Source organism: Epinephelus lanceolatus, chromosome 8 (genome assembly GCF_041903045.1).
Source record: "Epinephelus lanceolatus isolate andai-2023 chromosome 8, ASM4190304v1, whole genome shotgun sequence".
NCBI lineage: Eukaryota > Metazoa > Chordata > Actinopteri > Perciformes > Serranidae > Epinephelus > Epinephelus lanceolatus.
Window position 1 is genome coordinate 27083935 of NC_135741.1, and position 21324 is coordinate 27105258.

The 21324-nt window shown below is 40.6% G+C and overlaps 1 protein-coding gene across 18 annotated transcripts in view; it reads left to right on the top strand.

Moving 5' to 3' along the window:
* Positions 1-21324, top strand: part of kif1b (kinesin family member 1B) — a 63948-nt gene that overhangs the window by 17115 nt on the left and 25509 nt on the right. For 4 of the 18 annotated variants that reach the window (XM_078170102.1, XM_078170108.1, XM_033628790.2 and 1 more), the window contains exons 3-22: positions 1885-1961; positions 2109-2288; positions 3465-3533; positions 3943-4121; positions 4785-4896; positions 5421-5498; positions 5604-5669; positions 5846-5863; positions 6737-6812; positions 7359-7437; positions 7555-7697; positions 8391-8432; positions 10139-10350; positions 11824-11903; positions 12419-12494; positions 13848-13927; positions 14384-14490; positions 14809-14892; positions 15049-15229; positions 15358-15430. In XM_078170102.1, the coding sequence (XP_078026228.1) occupies positions 1885-1961; positions 2109-2288; positions 3465-3533; positions 3943-4121; positions 4785-4896; positions 5421-5498; positions 5604-5669; positions 5846-5863; positions 6737-6812; positions 7359-7437; positions 7555-7697; positions 8391-8432; positions 10139-10350; positions 11824-11903; positions 12419-12494; positions 13848-13927; positions 14384-14490; positions 14809-14892; positions 15049-15229; positions 15358-15430 (2012 nt within the window). Of the gene's footprint in view, positions 1-1884; positions 1962-2108; positions 2289-3464; positions 3534-3942; positions 4122-4784; positions 4897-5420; positions 5499-5603; positions 5670-5845; positions 5864-6736; positions 6813-7358; positions 7438-7554; positions 7698-8390; positions 8433-10138; positions 10351-11823; positions 11904-12418; positions 12495-13847; positions 13928-14383; positions 14491-14808; positions 14893-15048; positions 15230-15357; positions 15431-17622; positions 19306-21324 lie in introns of those variants that run through there. The other 14 variants (XM_078170104.1, XM_033628791.2, XM_078170110.1 and 11 more) reach the window with 9 other exon arrangements.

Genomic DNA, 21324 nt, shown 5'->3' on the forward strand with positions numbered 1-21324 from the left:
CCAATATGGAAGCTGCTGCTCCGCCTGTGCACCTTAACCTGTTTGAAGATTTTTGAAGGGGTACAAACAAATGCATTGTTTTTACCTTTGCTAGGTTGTAGCTGCCTGAGTTTCAGTACAATGCCAGCCGCTACAATCATCACATATTTAGCATGAAGCAGTTAGTGTTCTGGTTTCTGAGGACACGCTGTGCTTTTCTGTCAGCATGTGACCTGTGGAGGGTGATATGCAATCCCTGTCTCTCCACATCTCCTGCATTATTGATAAGTGTGCTGAAATCCTCTGAACACACAAGGCACTCTGCCTGGGACGTCTTGATGCAAAAGCCTCTCAAGCACCCTCATGTTGAGGAGGCAGACCTGGCTTTAATTTGCCCATTAGCAAAGCACAGAATTTGCATTAAACAAAGCTAATTACAGGCTTTGTGTCCCTTACTGGAGATTTGCTTGGCAGACATGAAAATCCACCTAATACATAGTTTATATTGTTCTTTCTAAGATGCAGATTCACTGTTTTTCCTTTCACCTTGCCTTCAGTTTCTGTTGTTGCTCTGTTTGGATTGTTGCTAGGCCCTTGAGCACACCCATTAGTCCATCAAACCCTTTTTTTCACTAGCCTCTTTGTCGCTCCCTCCTCTTTACCCTCCCCCCTCTGTACTGACGGTGGAGGTATGCGGTCGTCTGTATAGACTGAGCCAACACTCTGCACTATGGCTGCTGACGCAAGGCAGCTTTAGTCAATAAAAGTGCATTTTGTTTAAGAGGGGGATTTGAGGAACGGAAATCTACAAATATCCCACAGTAATTTCTAAGTCTCCTCCTCTCTCTCTCTCTGTCACATATCCAGTGTAGAGTGTGGAAAGCTTGAACAGTCGTCCCAGAGGTACCAGTAAGCATGCTTCAGAGGGATGACATGCCATGCCAGGCATGGCTGCAGATTCTTATTCATTAAGAAATGTCTGTGTGGCTATAGGGAATGTATGGGTAGTGCAGAAATATTGTGTCATCATGCATTTTGCAGACACAACAGGTGAAGGTGGCATAGTGATGGTAGGCTACATGTGTTATCATGCAAACTCTATATTGTTTGTCTTTTTTTTTTGCTGTGTTATCAGTTAATACCCTGATTTAAAGATGATGTGTTTGGCAAAAGTTGACACAACAGTGGCAGTTGTCAAATAAGCCAATGGCTCATAATCCGTCTCTCGTTCATGTGACTTTCAGTTCCAAATATATCATGTTAGTTCTCTGATTGGAAAAACAGGATCTTTGGAGGCCCACTATTTGCTGACCAGGATAAAAATAAATAGTTGAGAGGGTTTTGTGTGTGTGTGAAACTGAAATGTAACATTTTGTGTATTTTTGAGAAGGATCAGGAGAAATACTTGACTAATCTCTTTGAATGAGGGATGGGAGTTTGTTAGATAGTGATGTTTTAGCAATAAACCCCCTTTACAAGTCCAGAAGTGACAAAGTGAGTTGGCAAGCAATAGAAAGTGAATGTGCCAGAAAAACAAAACAAAACAAAAAATACTGATCTAAGACATAGTTGATTTGATGGTCTAATGAGAACTAGAATAAAACACACATTTGCAAATAAATCACAAGACCAGGATACAAGCTTGTGTTTCAATGACTAGTTGGTGAAAGATTCCCTGCTCTAATTCAAATTACTTAACACGTCTTTTGCTAGTTACTAAATTGTGGTAGAGGGGATTGGATGAAAATCTTGAGCCAGTAATTCAACAGATGATGTATCATAAATGAATTAACTTCTGGTAGACCTTAAGATAAAACTGCAAGAATGAGGGAGTAGTTATTGTCTCATATTCACATTCAAACCAGATGTTATTGCCACATTATTAATTTTGTTCTTCCCCCACAGCTATTCTCAATCCCAAAGCCCCCAAGGAACCAGCAAAGACCTTCAGTTTTGATTATTCCTACTGGTCACATACTACGGTGAGTTCTCTGTTTCATAGTCCGGTGTAATGACCAATAAAAGCGGAAATACTAATATTATTAAACATATGTTGTCAATTTGAAACTAATACCACAGGTTTATTGAAATTCTGTACATTTAACGTCCGCTCTCTGTTTTTCCCACAGCCGGAAGACCCCAGCTTTGCATCACAGAACCTTGTCTACAATGATATTGGCAAGGAAATGCTGGCACATGCTTTTGAGGGCTACAACGTCTGCATCTTTGCTTATGGCCAGACAGGAGCTGGCAAATCATACACCATGATGGGCAAGCAGGAGGAGGGGCAGGAAGGAATCATTCCAATGGTTTGTTCTACAATACATCTCTGACTTTTCTGAATTGCAGTTGTGAAAGGACTTTGGCCACTGTATTTTAAGAAATGTCTAATGCAGCGTCACTTAGCTCACTGAATGTTTAACACAGCCCGAGTCAAGGTCTTGGTCACTTTCAACAGAAAATATAAGGATTGGGGCGCCCAATAGTTCAGTGGTCAGAGTGGGCATCCCATGTACAAAGGCATTATCCTTGCTGCAGCAACTGCAGGTTCGATTCCAGCCTGCAACCCTTTGCTGCATGTCATCCCCTCTTTCTACCACTTTCATGCTCAAGTCTGTCCTGTCTAGTAAAAAAGGCAAATGCCAAAAAAATCTTCAGTGTAGGCTGGAAACAAAATGACAGTTCTACAAATCATATATTAACAATATTTCAAGTCGCATTGGTGCTCCATGGTCGCAAAATGTAAATAAAAAGTTGCAGTCTGGCACCTTGCAGATACAAAAACACGCCTTGTCAGCTAAAAGTTAAACTGTTAACGGAGCGCTGTGAAACATGAGAATTTACTCACTGTGAGCTGGAAACAAACTAACAGCTCTCGAATTCATACATTAATAAAATTTGACAGTTGCACTGGTGCTCCTCGTCCGGATGGGCAGAGTGGTGCATGTGACGTATCAAGTTTGTGTTCTTTTTGTGTCTGAGAGGGAGAGAGCTAGAGATCCGAAATGCAACATGCTGGTGGCTTAAAAAATGACATGACATTTTATACTCAATGTTAACATGTTTTATACATCCCATGTGGAACAAGCCATGATACATAGAGTATAATCAATACATCGCTTACCTGTGTCTTCTAATATAATGGTTTTTGGTTTAACCTCTATGCTGATGACACCGAACTGACACAAAACTAAAGTCCTCCTCTAAAATGCTGTCTCATCAGATAATGCTTACAATTTTATTGCCAACTTTTGATTTATTCTGGCATTCAGACTGTATTTTACTCAGCTACATCATTAATAGTTAGTCTTATCTGATGATGCTCCTTAGATCTTATGATCAGATGTGTAACTGCTAAATGATGTATTTGCAAATTAGATGTTAGTATTTTGTTGATCCACAGATTTCGCTTCCTATTCATCCCCGCCCTCACCTCCTCACATGCTCGTAATTTGCCCTAAACATCATCTTTCTCTGCCTCTCAGCTCTGTGAAGATCTATTTGAGAAAATCAATGAGGACAGCAACAAAGAGGAGCTCTCCTACTCAGTAGAGGTGAGTGTCAGACTGCTTTGGCGTATGTAATCCCTGTTCACAGCCACTGCCTCTGACTGTTGTGTTGGCTTGTTTCTAATGAACAATTCCTAGCCTTCTCCTAACAATACATCTGGTAATAGTCAGACATCAATCACATATTGTCTGAACCTTCAAAGGTGCTTGGGTTTTCTCAGATAATTCCTTCGGGTGATTTAGTTAAATTGAACACTTTTTTTCTCAATCTGGAAAACAACAGTAACAGTAACAGTGTGGAAAATATTGTAAGGATACAAAATATACTTAAACATATCTACAATATTTAGACCTGCAGTATACTAGTTTTGACATTGAGCTTAATTTGGCAAGTTTTTGATGTTGCACTGCTGTACCTGAACTGGTAGTGTATTATTTTGGCAATTGTCTCCAGGTCAGTTACATGGAGATCTACTGTGAGCGGGTGCGAGATTTGCTAAACCCTAAGAACAAAGGGAATTTACGAGTGCGAGAGCACCCGCTACTGGGTCCCTACGTGGAGGACCTGTCGAAGCTAGCTGTCACCTCCTACACAGATATCGCTGACCTCATGGACGCAGGCAACAAGGCCAGGTGAGCCAAGCCCTGGGATCATGCTCAGATAATGGGAAGCAAGGGAAGTGATTGTGGTGGTGATAGCTGTGATGATGTGATAACCCATGTCCTCAGAAGAATGAGTTTAATAAGGATGAAAATTGCCTGCAAGATAATGATAATCTGGAATCAGGAAATGTTCTTATCACATAGATTTATATAGCTTGATCATCAGTGTTGATAAAGAACAGCTAGCTGTGATTCTTCATAGACAAAACCTTTCTTAAATTGCAGGTATTTCTCATTAAAATTAGTGCATGCCATGTGTGTGTCAGTTGTACTGTGTGTATATGTGTGTGTGTGTGTGTGTCACGAGAGCTCCTGTGGGGAGGAGTGAACCCTGTCTTAATCTTCCTGTGCTGACTCAGAAGGCTTATTTCTGGAACATGGCATGAAAAGCCTGTATCTCTCCTGTGACTGTCCCTCTGACTGTGCCTTGTGTATTTGTGTTTGGTGTCCTCGCAGTATTATCCACCTCCGCCGTACAAAGTAATCCCTTAGACTCAATTCATTCTAATAGGCGTAAAACCCAGAGATGATAGCTTCAGTAATAGCCAAGACCATGAATTATTTAAAAGTGATTAAAGTGCTCTATTTTTTTTTTATTTTTTCCTAACTATGGCCGCATGTGCTTACCTGCAGAACTGTGGCTGCCACCAACATGAATGAGACCAGCAGCAGGTCCCATGCTGTTTTCACCATTGTCTTCACACAGAAGAAACACGACAGTGAAACAGATCTCTCCACAGAAAAGGTCAGAAAAGACTAGAAGACAGCCATCTTCTGATTCTTAAATTAGATCATTATCTTTTCACATTTAATCATGTTTCTAACTTATAACTGGCTCTGACCCCATGCTCCTGGGTGTGCATTTCCCCAAAATGTTTTTTACTTAGAGCCCATTTATTTAGTTTGCTCCTTGGATTTTGACTAAGATGTCTCCTATGGTCGTGGTGATCGCCATTTTAGATTTGACTTGGAGCATTTCCTCTGACTGCGGGAGAAACAATGACCACTGTGTTATTGTAAACACAATGCCCATTGTTTCTGGCCACTCTATCAGATTTTACTGCTTAGCTGCATCTCACTTGACAGTTGTATCCAAATGTTTGAAATGGTTCACACTTTTTTTAAAACTATTTCTTAAAACACAAACTTTGTATTTGGTAGTCAGTGCTGTCATTGTGCCTGTGATATTCTCATCTTCCTTCAGTGTGCTATTCTAATTAAATTATTCAGAAGCTTGATGCATCTAAAATACATTTACTCTCTCTTCAGGTCAGTAAAATTAGTCTGGTAGACTTGGCAGGAAGTGAACGAGCAGATTCCACTGGAGCTAAAGGTACCAGGCTAAAGGTAAGACTCCCATTATGACAGACACCGAGCACCAACATTAGCAGTTGGCTAGTATTACCCTGATGGCGCTTAAATGTTTTTTTTTTTGTTCATCTATGGTTGCAGGAAGGCGCAAACATCAACAAATCTCTCACCACGTTAGGAAAGGTTATCTCTGCCTTGGCTGAAGTGGTGAGTGTTTTATGTCTGTTTTTGTTTATTTCTGTCTTTTCTCTCCTCCTCCTTTTCTCTCACCCTCTACAGCTTGACCCTGTCTTCTCAAGGAATTAATGTTTGTAGCCTGGCATGCTGTAATGTCTGCCCTTCTGTTTTCTCTTCTCTTGTCCTTGTAATGCTTGCTCACGCAGGATAACTGTACCAGCAAGGTAAACCCTTTGACAGCTCAGCCACTAACCTCTGACTCCTCCCATGAGGCAGATTTGACAGCCTTTTGCCATGTGCAGTGCAAAAGTCGCTGCACATAGCTCTGCCACTGTCATTTTATTTGACGTCAGTGCTGTGCTTTTAGGCACCACGCTCAGTAAAATCCACAATCCTTGCACCAGAGCAAAAGCGAATCAAATCAGGCCTCTACTCATTTTACCCGACCACTTGTCCATTAAATGTGAAGTGTTTGTCTGATGCTGCCTTCAAATTGTGTTGCTTTGACTGTGTTCATGAGAAGAGTCCGTATAAACATATCGTAAGTGGAAATCGTAAGTGAAGGCTCTGAGTTCACAAGTTGCGGCATGTTTGCTGACGTTTCCAGAAATAGTAGAGGCCATGAACATTCATTTTTCAGTGGATATAATCTTAGTCGTATACAGTTGTTCTTTGTAATTTTATGATTTAATTGCTGAAAATGTTGATGTTCCAGACAACCTCATCTTTCCCCCCGTCATTATGCCTTTGCATTTCCCATATTGAGTGACCTGCTAACTAGCTTGCTAAATCATTAGCCTCTGTTTATTCTAGACACCAGCAGTAGCATTTGCGTTGCCATTGCCAAGCAGTGGTGCTCTCATAATTTAACCACTTGAACAGCAAGTCATAGAAATAGAATCGAATCTCATTCTATTCTAAGCATACCACGTACACAGCTTCCCATGTGGTAACTACGGGCTCATGAGTTCCATTTTAATGCAGCAATGGCACATCATAATATTATTCAGTCTTAACTGTCATCCCTAATATTCAGCTTTAGAATACAAAGTCTCACGTCAATTGCTGCCTGTTAACTTAATGTTTGTTTACTGCAGAGCAAGAAGAAGAAGAAGACTGACTTCATCCCGTACAGAGATTCTGTTCTGACATGGCTGCTGAGGGAGAACCTCGGTATGAACATTAATTTTACCTGCTAAATCTCCTTTACCGGTGGAATATTGGTGGAATTTATGTCTGTGAACTGTGTAGCATAATCCGTATTCCTGGACGGCAAGAAAAACTGAACCATCTGTATGCTGTAAGATGAAGTGGGGGTAAAAAATATGACAGGAGCTAGTGTGCATTACTCCCTGCCAATTTAAGAAGAACACTGTCAGCAGACTGTATTTCAACCTAACTAGACAAGCACACCAATCTCTTCGGTTCAGACATGTATGGAGGAGAGGTGCACAGTGTATCTTCAATCTTAGCAAACATGACACATGCAGTACCTTGCAGTTTAGTTTAATGAGACTCAAGTCTTATACCAGTTGCATTAGTATGCAGCACTCCATGTTAGTTCTCTTACATGCTTAGCATATGTACTGTACAGTGCTGTGGAATATTGTATTCTATAATCTAATACTAATCTATATTTTTTTAGTCTGCATACAGTGTGGTAGAAAAATGTTCCACATTGTCACATAATTTACCTTTGTACTGGTCTTTTGTCATCAGGTGGAAACTCAAGAACAGCCATGGTAGCTGCCCTCAGTCCTGCAGATATCAACTATGATGAAACCCTGAGCACGCTCCGGTAAGGTTTCCATCAAGGACACAGACAGTGACAAAAAATAATCCCAGTCTTTTGTTTACATCTGTTTGCATTTAATCCTTAACTACAAATAAAAATTATCGCTATTATGCTTTTTAGCTATGCTGACCGAGCTAAGAACATCAAGTGCAATGCTGTCATCAATGAAGATCCTAACAACAAGCTGGTGCGTGACCTGAAGGACGAAGTGGCTCGACTGAAGGAACTGCTCCGTGCTCAGGGCCTGGGAGACATCCTAGACAGTGAGTTTAATGCCATCACAGCAGGCGGCATCTGCAGCCACACAGCTCCTACCTTCTTTGTCAGGGTCTACCATATGCTGACAGCATCTTCTCTCTACTTCACTCTCATTTCTTTCAATCATTCAACTTTGTTTTCATCGCTGTGCCTGTATTAATACCCAGTGCATAACAACTAAAAGGACTTGTAACAGCCATGATACACTGATGGTCTATTATGCCTCCTTATAGGGTAAAAAACTTAACGGATATTTTGTACTGTGAATAATATCTGCTATAGAACACTTTATTCTTAAAATATTTAAGGTTGCATACTGTACAATTACAAATCATTTAATGAAAACATAAATGGCCGTATTTGGCTAATTGTGACTGAAGTCGTAGTTTAAAGCTGCATTAAACTATCACGCTTCATTTGCTGTACACAAGAGTAATGGGCCATAGCTTAGTAAATTAGAGACATAATACACCCATTAATAACTTCTAATATCTGAACTGATTAATAACCTGCCTACATGCTAATGCCTGCTTAGATCACGCCTAATGACGTGGCACTTACTAAGTCACTTCACTGCCTTTTCTTCTCATCCTTGTTATGGTTCTCATCCAGCTCACTAAGAAATGTCTGTAACCGTTTCCTCTCATTCTACTGGTGCTGACCTCTGACCCTTCTCATCTTTTCCTGCTTCCCCTCAGTTGATCCTATGGGGGATGATTGCCCAGGAAGTGGAATCAAATGTGTGTATATGTGTGGTAGTCACGAATTGTCTATCACTATCTGCCCTATTAATAGTAGCTAACATTGCTTATGCCCCCATTACCTGTATATTAAATCCGCTACCAGCTTTGCATGTAAATGCTAAAAAGCAAAAGCTTAATAGAAGAAGAGTAAAAAATGCAAGGCTTCTGCAGGTGTGCTGATCTGGCTAGGGTTAGCATGCCACAACTTCAGCATGCTTTGCGCTTGTGTTTCTGTTATTTCAGAACGATGGGGGTGAGGCAGCTATTAGCAGGCTCAAATCCAACTGTATCATGAGTTTCTTTTGGACCAAAACTTTTAGAAATATTGCTTTTAGAATATCCGGTCTGTCTTCCCCACCCCCAAGGCACCTACACCATTTTCTTATCCTATCACTTTCTCAAGTTTCTTGTCTTGACGGTGCTGTGTCTGCTTTTTTTTTTTGTTTTCTTTACTAACCATCCGCTGCAGGTGACAGTGCTCATATCTTTAAAATGGCACTTCTCAGTTCTCAAATTGAGGCTCAGAGCTACAGACGGAAAGGTGCATGATTTTAATTTTCTTAGTAGCCACACTAGAGGTGAACTGTAGGTATAGAGTCAACTATCTTATGTGTTATGATAATTAACGTGTTACCATATTGAATATTTAGTTTGCTAGTGTGCCCTCTGCTGTATTATCAGAAACCCTTAATAACTCCTCCTCCTTCTTGCCCAAAAGCAGGCGTTCATCTGCTTTCCCTTATGTGTAGGGTGAAAGTATACATTCTGTTGCCGTTATCCCAATACATATTAGTAAAGTTGAGTAGCTTAGTACTTGGATCTTGATGCATTCCCTTGTCTTCTAGAATATGAAAAATGTCAGCACCTCCCAAATCATTTTAACTCTGTTTTTATTAGGCTTTTGGTGTTGTTTTTATTTAGTTTTTAAAAGACACAGTCTGTGTTATCTCAGAGGTCTTGAGGCCATTGTATTGGCATGAGCTTCCTGACTTTTAGTGAGGCTGCTGTGGCTCTGGTATGGTGGATGTGTGAGTGCACGTGCGTGTGTGTGCGGTGAGTCAAACAACGCGACTGCAGGCTGGACTTTGGTAGCATGTGTCAGTGTCTCTTATCTGTCTTCCCTATGGACCCTCTTACAGTCTCCATCCCCCTCCCATCCTATAGTTGATACACTGATAGCAGTTTTCACACAGTGTGGTCTGATTCAAGACAAAGGCAATAAAGCCCCACCCCCCTTTTCCACAGAATTGTACACACTAGAAATTAAGTGCTCAGAGTTAATTGCTCTGCACTGTAATTCTGGTCCACATGAAAGCAGCCCTCTGGAAACACTCTAATAGAGTACAAGTCAAATTTAACATATTTTCTTTGTGAGTAGAGAGCTGATGCAAGCAGACTGTTGTAAAGCACCTGGAATGAAAACTGCTTCTCTCTGTAGCTGACCATTATGCTGGGTGTTTGTCTTAACTCCTTAACGTACAACGTGTGTCTTACATTGGTCTCCCTCCCCTTTGTCCTTTCTCTTTCCCCATCTCTTTCTCTCCTCTCCCTTTTCCTATTTGATATTTGGTTCCTCCATTTTATGTGGTTTATCCCCCCTGTCCTGTCCTGGGCCTATCCCACCTCTCTCTGTGTTTTGTTCCTTCTCTCTCTCTCTCTCTCTCTCTCCCTCCCTCCCTCTTTCTCTCCTGCTGTTGGCTCAGACCTCAAAGACATTCAGAACAATAAACATAGATACTTGATAGCCTCAGAGAACCAACGCCCTGGCCATTTCTCCACAGCACCTATTGGTTCCCTGACAGCCTCACCATCTTCTGGCTCACTGTGCAGCCAGGGCGGCCTTCAGTCCGTCACCAGCATCCAGGAGCGCATCATGTCCACCCCTGGAGGAGAGGAGGCAATCGAAAGACTCAAGGTAAAGTTGGCCTGTGTAGACTGCAGCAGTCAAATCACACTTATGTTTGGTGTTAAGAGAGAGGAAGAGTCCCATAGCTGTCTGCCCCCCCACTCTGCTAAGACCCTCAAGTTTGGCTATTTGTATCTTTAAGAAAAGCTCTTAATGCTCTCAGTAAAGCTGAAAGCTGCCCCATGTTGTGCTGTGTGAGGCAACATGATGGCTTGTAAATGTTTATGCAAAGCTAAGTGCTGACATCTGTGTACATCGATATCCCAGTTATTGGAAAAAAGAAAATCTGCAGACACTATTGTAACTTCTGTGAATAACCAAACATGTTTAAAACACATTTTTAATATTTAATCATTATAAATCAATAATGATTGTTTAATTTCTTCTACTGGATCATCCTCTGTTGTATCTCATATCAAAATATATACATTATTGTCACATTGTAGAAGAAAATGTTGCTTTTATTGAATATTTGAAAAGATACCTCAGTGAATAGAGCTGTTGTATTTAGACTTACATATTATAGTAAGGTGCATCTCTTTAAAAGGCTGAAATATCTGTGAATAGACTGATTGATTAAAATGATAAATAAAAGTCAAAATCATAACCAATTAACAATAAAAGCCTCACCCAGCACACCGTGTAATATTTGTTCAGTAAATTAGAAATTAGTGTGTTCCACAGTCGAGATGGCAGTTGTTTAATTTTAGCCCACACACAGCCTTTAATCAAAACACATTTTGCTGTCAGTCCTCATGTGGCCTCTGAGCTGTACTTCTCTCACGCTCGCTGTAGACCTCTCACACTGTTGATAAGGGAGCACATAGCATTGCAACAACCAACCATGAGGAGCTGCAGTTTCCATGGAAACCATGGTGCCCAGTCTGTCTGTCATCCAATGACGTCAAACACCAACGCACATACGGAGGAAATTGGACCAAAATAGATCCAGTCTTATTGGCTTTTAGTAGTGAGACACATATTACTCACATTCTTTGATCCTTAAAGGTGTTGCAGCCATTTTAGTGACACAAAAACAAAGATAATAGTGAAGGTTGCTCTTTTAGTATTGTCCAACATAACAATTCATTATGACATTAAAGTAAGATGACTATATAGTGCATTATCAAACCCTGACAATAACAAATGTCACAGAATATATCAATACCCAGAAGAACAGTACCTCACTGCTTTTAAAAGATGAATAACAGGCAGATTATTACTATAGATTTAAGAAACATTATCAACTGGAAACTCTTAAAGTTATGGTGTGATTTCCATAATATACAGCAGTCTGTCTGTTTTCATGCCTGACTCAAAACCTTCATCAATGAAAGTGTGTTTGACACTAGTATAGGAAATTAAATCTGTTGAATCTAGGCTGGGCTACTTTGCCAAATGCACTTACTTCACTGTTGCACTGCTAATAGTTAAGATTTCATTACACTGGTTGTGTTTTCCTCAAACTTCTCCGATGTTCAGGAATCAGAAAAGATCATTGCCGAGCTCAATGAAACCTGGGAAGAAAAACTGCGGAAGACGGAGGCAATCCGCATGGAGAGGTCAGTATAGATTTTTCCACCTCTGTCTCTCAAGAGGGGGAGATGTGTGTCATACATGTGCCTTCACCCCTCCTTCAATGTGTCCTGTCAGACAACCCCCTGCAGGCCCTGTCTCTGTTTCTTCACCCCTCTGTGCTGTCTGTCTCAATTCTTCACCTATCTGTCTCATTTCCCCCGTGCTCATTCTGTCCATTTCCCTTCCCTTCTCTTGTCACACTCTACTGCACAAACACCTCTCTAACATGCACCCTTTCTCCCCGTTTATCCACTCATCTGTGGCTCAGACATCAACCATGTTACTGTCTGTCCATTGAGCCTCCGCGGTGCCATTCTCTGCCTTTTGTCATTCCACAAATCACTTGCTGTAATGTTGCACACAATCACTTCTGATCGTCTTTCTCTAATCAACACAAAGGCTCAACACAAAGGCTTTCCGTTTGCAGAAGAATATGTGCAACATGCTGTCTTTTCAAGTATTATTCCTGAGCCTTACAAATGTTTTTCCACCACCACAGGGAAGCCTTGCTTGCAGAGATGGGTGTGGCAATCCGTGAAGATGGAGGCACTTTGGGGGTCTTCTCTCCTAAAAAGGTAGAACAGACATCAGACACAAGCACAGACTTTGGTGGCGGGGGGGACTGTCAGATTTCCCATGGGTGGTGATGCACAGCCTTCCACTGTCACTTCCTCACTTCTGTTTCCCATGTTATCTTTTTCCACAAGAAGCCTCCCTGTACCGTTGCTTGTTTTTTTTTCCTCATCTACTCACTTTATTATTCTGTCTGTCTTTCCACTCTGATATTTCCCTCTTTCGCATACTCAGCTTAGCCGTGATGGGCCATTTGATGAGCAGTTTGATTGTTTTCCCACTAAGAAGGTTTGTTAATTTAATTAGCAGACAGAGCACCTCTCCTGCACTAGATGAGTTTAGTCTTTAGTAGTGACTTAACATCATAAATGTGCTTATTTCTGTGGTCAAAGTCGCCTCATGGTTATTGCACTTGTTGCACAGATCTGCATGTTGGTTAACTACTGTGTGGAGCATCTACAGTTAATTTTTCCCCTTCATATTTTAGTCTAATAATATACATAACTTGAAAATGATTAAGATTTGGTGGGTGATGCAGAATTTAAGCTTTTTTGAAGTTAAATTTTACACAGATCACTTGAATCAAGGTTTGTCTTAAAACATAATACTCAGCTCTGAGTAGAATACTCAAACTTTTTCGTTAAGCTGCTTAGACCTATCAGTGCTGTCATGAGACTTATTAAATTACAGGCAATAGTGCATTCCCTTAATTCTCCCCACCTCTCTAGCATCTTCCAGTAGACGAAGCGTCTTGTAGCAGCCACATAAAGTACAATAGTTGTGTTAGTGTACGCTTGTCAGAAGAAGCATGATTGTGACAGAGAAAGGGATTTGGTATCTTTTAATCACTGACTGTTCAGTGCTAGCTGTCACTAGATCAGCTCTGGTTTCAGAAAATTCCCGTCTTTGAAATCAATCTGTCTTTAGGCGTATTTGAACCCCTCTCCTCTCCTGCAAGTTTATGTGTTTTAGGTCTTTCTTCTGTGCGTCCATTTGTCTTCCATTCATTTTTTTCTCTCCTTTCACTCACTGCCTCTCCATGGGTTACCATTTTGTTGAGAAGCCGTGTGATCTTTATACAGACTTTAATGGGGTGTTTTCCCCAAAAAAGGTGGGTGGTGTGGCGGAGTAGCTGCTAGATTTATTTGTAGTGGTGTATCAGACTCTAGAGGTGTCAGCACTGTGTCATTGTGATCATATGTGTCCATGTTCATGTACTGCACGTCATGTATCACTGATTATGCCCTTTTGATTAACATATTTAGTAATGTTATACCATGAGCACAGCTGAATATTGATGAAAGAAGAGAAATCCTGGAAATGTAAACGATCTACCTTTTGTGTTCCATCTGTAGACTCCACACCTTGTTAACTTGAATGAGGATCCTCTCATGTCGGAGTGTCTGCTCTACTACATCAAAGACGGAATTACAAGGTAACCAAAACGTGAATGATGACACTGAGGTGCTGCAGAGGATGTGGAAAGGTTTTGAATTTATTCCAGGCAGTATCTGAACAGCAACTCTGTATTTCATTTTTCCTCTTTTGATGTTTTGAACTTTCAGAGTCAGAGGAAAACTGGCTTAAAATCTGCCACTGATCAGAAAAAGTTTTGCCTTCTAAAGTTACTTTCCTCCCCTCTTTGTCGTTTGGGCCCCCTCAGTAGATTATTCCTGTTGAGTATTTTGTTACAATTGTGCCTCAGGGGGACGATAATAGATGACAGAATCACAGATGAAAGAACCTATAGTGCTTTAGAAGTGCTGCTTTCTAAAAGTAATGGTTTAAAAGTTCCATTTAATTTTTTCTGATGACCTTTTGACAAAATGGCCACCAATACAATGACAGGGCTGAGCTGACACTCTCAAAATGGCCCCTATGATTGTTTCAGGGTGGGTCAGGCTGATGCTGAAAGACGACAGGACATTGTTTTAAGTGGTGCGCATATCAAGGAAGAGCACTGCATCTTCCGCAGCGAGAGGAATGCCAATGGAAATGGTGAGGCACCATATTATGAGTCAGCTTGCTTGTGTTTGCCTTGGCGAATGTATGAATGTGTATTCATATCTGGATTGTTTTGAATTAAGTGGAGTTGAAAATATATTTGATAGATCATATGTCTGACATATGTCACATATGTCTAATTTGACATCAAATACCTATGACTATGGACGTTAGTGCATAAATATAGACTCAAGATTCATCTTCTGTTGCTAATGGAAACATTAAGCTCAGGTCAGCAGTCACCCTTTACCATTTAAAAATGAATGATCATGAATGAGTCACTGATGATTGGTTGATGTGTTTTTGCTGAAGTTATCGTCATGCTGGTGCCCTGCGAGGGATCAGAAACCTATGTCAACGGCAAGCGTGTTGACGATTCAATCCAGCTTCGTTCAGGTACATATCTCATTTTTGTAAATAAAGTTGTAAATAATCTTAAATGCACCATGGTTCGATTAAAATAGACCAAACAGCTCAGGTGTAAAAACACCCTTCTATCAGCTCTGCTAATTTCGTGCTCTCCACGCTTATTTCATTCCCATCTTCTTCCAGGTAACCGTATCATTATGGGAAAGAACCATGTGTTCCGGTTCAACCACCCAGAACAGGCCCGAGCTGAAAGGGAGAAGACGCCAACTGCCGAAACGCCTGTGGAGCCGGTGGATTGGACCTTTGCTCAGAGAGAGCTTCTGGAGAAGCAGGGCATCGACATGAAGCAGGAGATGGAGAAAAGGTATGAAGTCCATCCTTTTTGCTGTATTTAAATAAACTTGTAATAGTGTGTGTTGACTGATTTTGTGAGTGTCATAGAATACATCATAAATTGTGTTACAGATTTCACAATGTATTTTACTTATGTAGGCTCACTGAGATGGAAATCTTGTACAAAAAGGAGAAGGAGGAAGCAGACCAGCTTCTGGAGCAACAGCGACTGGTGAGTGCGAATAAGCTGAAATTTAATCAAACCCACTTTGTGAATTTTATGGATTCAGTCTGTTTTGTGTTATCATCATGCTACAAGTTGTAGACAACTTTATAGTAACTGTGGAGTGGGTTTAAGAGGTATTAAGCCTTAACTTAATTCATGCTTTTTGCAAGTTAATCATATTTTGGCAGCTTATTGAGTGATTCAGTTTTTGTGATATTTTTTGTGTGATTTTGAGTGAAATGTCATGAGTGGAATTCAAAGTTAAAGCATGGTTTTTCTATGGTTAAATACAATTGGAAAGTTAGTACTCGTTTTCGGATGATAGTTCCACTCGGCCCATTTAAATCTGACTAGTACTAATTCTCACTCTGAGCTCTGACACTTTTGAGATGTGCGTGTGTGAATCACACTTTTACTCCTAGCGCATGCCTGTTCTTCTTGCATGGAAGATTTTCTGGTTTGAGACAGACGAGCTTTTACTCGCCTTCCTCTTGAGTTTAACTGATTTTTCTGTAGCAATTTGATCGAGCGAGAATTAGACTGTAAAGCTTTCCCCTTTCCAAATCCCTGTTTTCACTTTTCTTGTGTCTTCTATAGTGGATCTGAATCTTGCAAAACAGCAACTTACAGTTACAGTTGATTTGACATGAAGATCAAAATTAATTTAAACCTGAAAAATTGATTACTGTTCAGTAACACATTGAAACACATGGCTTTGTTTTTATAAAGTGACGCTGCTTTTGCATGGTTCATGTTAATAGCATGTTTTCTTAACTCATTCAGTACTGGTTCTGGACTAAGTTGCAGTGTTTGCTGTTGAGCTGGTCAGCTTCGAAGTGGCTGTTGATTTGCTTGGATTAGATTTCTACTCTAGTTTTCTTGCTCTGTTTTGTCCTGAGTTTCATCTCTTCAATGCAGTTGCTGACATGTACAATGCATTGTGATAACAAAAATTTCTGCTGTAGTTTTTTGACAGATAGTGACAATGTGGTTTCTCATTGACTTCTTTGGCTACCTCTTTTTGCTAGCCTTACCTGGCATCTGTGTAGCACACTGAGGGCACGGCTCAACAACAGAGTTATCACTGCTTACAGTTGAATCAGTGAATCACAGACCTCTTCCATACTCTGGTGGTTTTATGTGCAGAGCTTCAGGCATAGGGTTCAGACTCCCAGCGACATAACATGTCCAATTCTAGCAGTAGTTACAGTATCATACACAAGACCTGAATTATCTGTACCCAATGGTTGTGATCTGTAATGCACTTTGTCTACCAAAAAAAATGAGAAACTGCATTTTTCTTCCGACTAACATCTTTCTTGTAGTGGATTAACACTTACCCTCACTCCTGCCTCTCTTCTCTCTACTGGCTTTCTGATCAACTGCAAGAACACTCTGTCTTCTAACTCACTGCTAATACTAAAGCCACTCAAACCTTCTGGACTAAAGGGAGAAAGCTCCAAAATCTACCTGCATGCATGCCTCTGTAGCATGTTTGGAATCCAGCTTTGAAATCACAAAATTTTCAATTAAGAAGAGGAATATCTCAAAACAGTACAGAAGTGCTCCAATCAGCAACTATCCTCTAATTGATATTTCTTTTCTAATCATGATAGACATGCTTTACCTTTACTTTTAATAACAATATGCAACATTGGGAACAACATTTTTAAAGCTGATATCCCCATTTCTGAGATGTGAAAAGCTTAGATTTTACAACAATGTTTTAATGAATATGAATTATTAATATCCATATCAGCATTTTACCAGAGAAAATATAAGAATGAGGATTAGACAAGCAAGAAAGTCAATGGAAGCCACTGTTTGTTGGATTTTCATTTGTTTTTCTACTTTATTTTGAACATAATTCTGGATGGATTGATTCTGCATGTTGACATACATCTTGTACAGTAATGATGTATGCACAATATTTAAATAACATTATTACAGCGTAATAGTCATCTTTGGTAAATATCCTAAATCTCAAAAACTGCAAAAATCTGTCTAAGCCTATGTATTATATTTGGATTTAACTTCAACTTAACTCATGTATGAGGTTCCCATGTTGCATATTCATACCTTTATTCATTCTTTTTGTTAAAAAAAGACATCATTTCATCCTCTCTTTGATTTCCCATTTTAATTTCTCCTTTTGTTTTGGGAACCCTTTGGTTTGTTTCCTGTGTTGTTTTCTCAAGGATGGAGACTCTGATAGTGGGGATGACTCAGATAAGAGGTCTTGTGAAGAGAGCTGGAGGCTGATCACTTCCTTGAGGGAAAAGCTGCCCCCCAGCAAGCTACAAACCATAGTGAAAAAGTGTGGATTACCCAGCAGTGGGAAGAGAAGAGAGCCAGTTAAAATGTACCAGATTCCTCAGCGGCGCCGCATCACCAAGGACTCCAAGTGGGTGACCATCTCTGACCTGAAGATCCAAGCAGTCAAAGAAATTTGTTATGAAGTAGCGCTCAATGACTTCCGCCACACACGACAAGAAATTGAGGCACTGGCCATTGTAAAGATGAAGGAGCTCTGTGCTAGCTACAGCAAGAAGGACCCCAACGAGCGGGACTCGTGGAGGGCAGTGGCTCGGGATGTCTGGGACACTGTAGGGGTTGGTGATGAGCGCATTGAGGATGTCATTACCAATGGGACTCGACCAGGAGGGGTTGTTATGGATGACCTAAAGGTGCACATCGATAAACTTGAGGACATCTTGCAGGAGGTGAAGAAACAAAATAATATGAAGGATGAGGAGATCCGTGCTCTCAGGAACAAGATGGTCAAAATGGAAAAGGTCCTTCCACTCATCACCCCAGACAGCCAAGAAAAGCCTCCTGCAGGTGCTTCTACTGGCGCTGCTAGTGCTGCCACAATTCCAAGCACCCCAGAAGGAAAGCCTCCTTTGCCTGAAAAGCCTGATGTAGAGGATGCAGATTCACAAACAGGCCAAAGTACGGGAGAGGACTCAACCCTAAAGCGAGGTCACATGCGCTGGATGCGTCAAGAGCAGTTACGCCTCAAGAACCTCCAGCAACAAGAGATCTCCAAGCAGCTACGCCGGCAAACTGGACCACATCGCTTTATACCCCCAGAAGACCGCAAGCTGCGCTTCCCCTTCAAAAGCAACCCCAAGCACCGCAACTCATGGAGTCCCGGGACTCATATCATAATTACAGATCAACAGGTCATTGAGTTAAAGGTGCCCAAAGAAGCTGTAGAGGAAGAAGAGGGAGAAAGCCAAGCTGGAGAAGGACTGCAGTCTAGAGAAAAGCTAGCTGCTTCACTGATCCAAGTCACTCCCCCCTTGCCAAGCCCTTCGGTCCAGCGCAGGAGCAAAGACTTGGAGCAAAACTTAAGCCAGGGTCACAGACATAACTATAGGAACAACCAGTCCCAGCAGCCCCATGAACGAGGCCGCAGCAACTCTTTTAATCACCGCCAGCGGCCCTCTGGCTCCATGGAGTCACTGCAGCAGTCTGAATGCAACAGGAGGCACACGCAAGCTTTCTACCAGCCCCGCCACCACCAGAACCAGCCACCATATCCCCAGCCACACCATCAACAACAGCCTTGCCACTACGATAGCATGATGTTTACAGATGGCAGATTCAATGGCTACCAGCAGTACCATCACATTGACCACGCTAACCATCCAATCAACTTTCAGGCACCTCCACGAATGCGCAGGCAAATGTCTGCTCCGAATCTAAAAGCCAGCAGAGAGACGGCAGTCTGAGTGGGACTTGTGGAATGAGGAACTAGTTTTTTTTAGTAGGCAAACACATTACAGATCACAACAGCTCAGAATCATGTGAGTCAAACGGCTCAGACCGACTGTGACTTTTGCACTTAATCGGTGTGTTATTGGTTGATCCAAAAGTATTGTATGTATTACTAGAAGACATTTTATCACTTTCATCATAATATATGCCGTTTTATCAGTTTTTGCTGCGTTGTGTGCGCTGTCATCACTAGCATTGGGAGAGCTGTCTTAAGGGATTGAAGCCAACAGATGATAAAGGGACTTTTTTTTTCTTCAGAAGAGACATGCTGTGCCTACTCTGCTCATTTTTTTCAGCATGTGACAATTCATCAATCATGCTTTGATTTGCCAAAATTATCTTCATGGTTGAATTTCCAAGTTTACATCTTTGCCATTTTAGTATTGATTTGTCATGAATGTTTTTAGCCACTACAGTATAAACACATTGAAGTGTCTAATTCTCATTTCAAGACTTGTTGTTGTTGTTGTAGTAGCCTGAATTAGGAACCTAAAAACACCCTTTATTTATTTCATTCTGTGTACCATGTTACTAAAAGATGGAAGATTCACTTTTCTTTACAGTTTTGTGCCGTACCTCCATAAAACATTTTCATTGGCCTAGGTCTGGAATCAAAAGACCATTTTAAATTGTTTATGGAATAACTTGATGCACAAGTCGATTGTGTGACTGCCTTTTAAATAGACTGAAATAGTGTTCAAAGAAAGTGGTATTCAAATGGTGCCTTTTTATGCACTAACCTTATTAATCCTGCTGTGCATTTAAAATTCAGTGTTGCCTTTTCCTTCTTTTTATTTCAGCACTCAAAGTTTCAACTAAAATTTGCAGAGGAAACTTTATACCTTGCCTAACCAAACTAACTTTTTAGCAATAACATACTGATTTTATTAAAATTATAAGTAAGCCTCTTGACTGCTTGATCCCCAAAGTTCCTTTTTTCTTTTTAAAATTTATTTAAAATATTTAACTGCCACCTACTTGTATTGTAGTTCTTTGCACTTCCTCAAGTCATGGATAATTAGTTAGTTAGTGAAGACACAAATTTAAATGTAAAGCAATAAGTTACCCTATTATTAATATCCCTGACAAACTACCCACAATTTATATGTGGTACATTTCTCTCCAGGATGTTTCATAATAATGCTACGTTTTCTTTGAACCCTGGAGTTTACTAAAGACCCTATCAAATGTAAGAAGAACCACTATGCTGAAATGCTTGGAGATTTACCTAACTGGAAGACAAGTTCCACAAAATTCTGTCTATGAGAAATTTCCACTATGACCAGTCCAGAAAGTTCAAAATAATTTCCCGTCTCTTCCTGTATGAACCACACATCACAAACTGAGCTCTGATATCATGCGGCCTTAAAATTACATTCTGGGATTTGTGGTTCACTGAGTAAGCACAGAGTTCTCCGTGTTTCCATTGGATGTCCTACAGAGTGTTGTCATGGCTCCCAAAGACTCGCTTTAAAAATGTTCAAGGGAGGACAAAGACTTGAAGCGTTTGCATAATGTTATTTGGGAGAACTATCCATGTCAAATGAGATTTTGAGAACTGCCTTGTTTTTGCTGCATAAAACGCAACATACTCATGTAACCTGGACAGATCCATGAGAGTGATCTCTGAAATGAAATCAGTCCCTCATGTCAGTTTGTTTTGCTCCTGTGCTACAGCTGATGCTTATTTGACTTAGCAGCAAGTCTGCCTGTCAATCTGTCTTTTCTTTGCTGTGTTTGCAGCTTTAAAATAACCGAGTAATTATAACATAAACGTACCAGATGGCCTTCAAATCATTTTAGAGAAACTGTGACACTCAACAGCATGGGAGAGACCTTTGAGGACTATCAAAAAGTTCAACTTGGGTTCACAACAATGAAATAATTTTCTGTGTTTATACATTAGTTTTGACAGTCTATATTCTGCCTTACTATGCTGTAACAAAAACCAAATGATACAATGACATATGCAAGTCTAGTCTCTCCACCCTGCACCTCATGTCTCTGACTATCTTTGCATGCGATAGCTTACATTTCTTCATCTTTAATAAACGCTCCATTGAAGAATGTTATTTAACATATGCGCTGGTGCTGATGGCGACCAGGTAAGCTGGAAA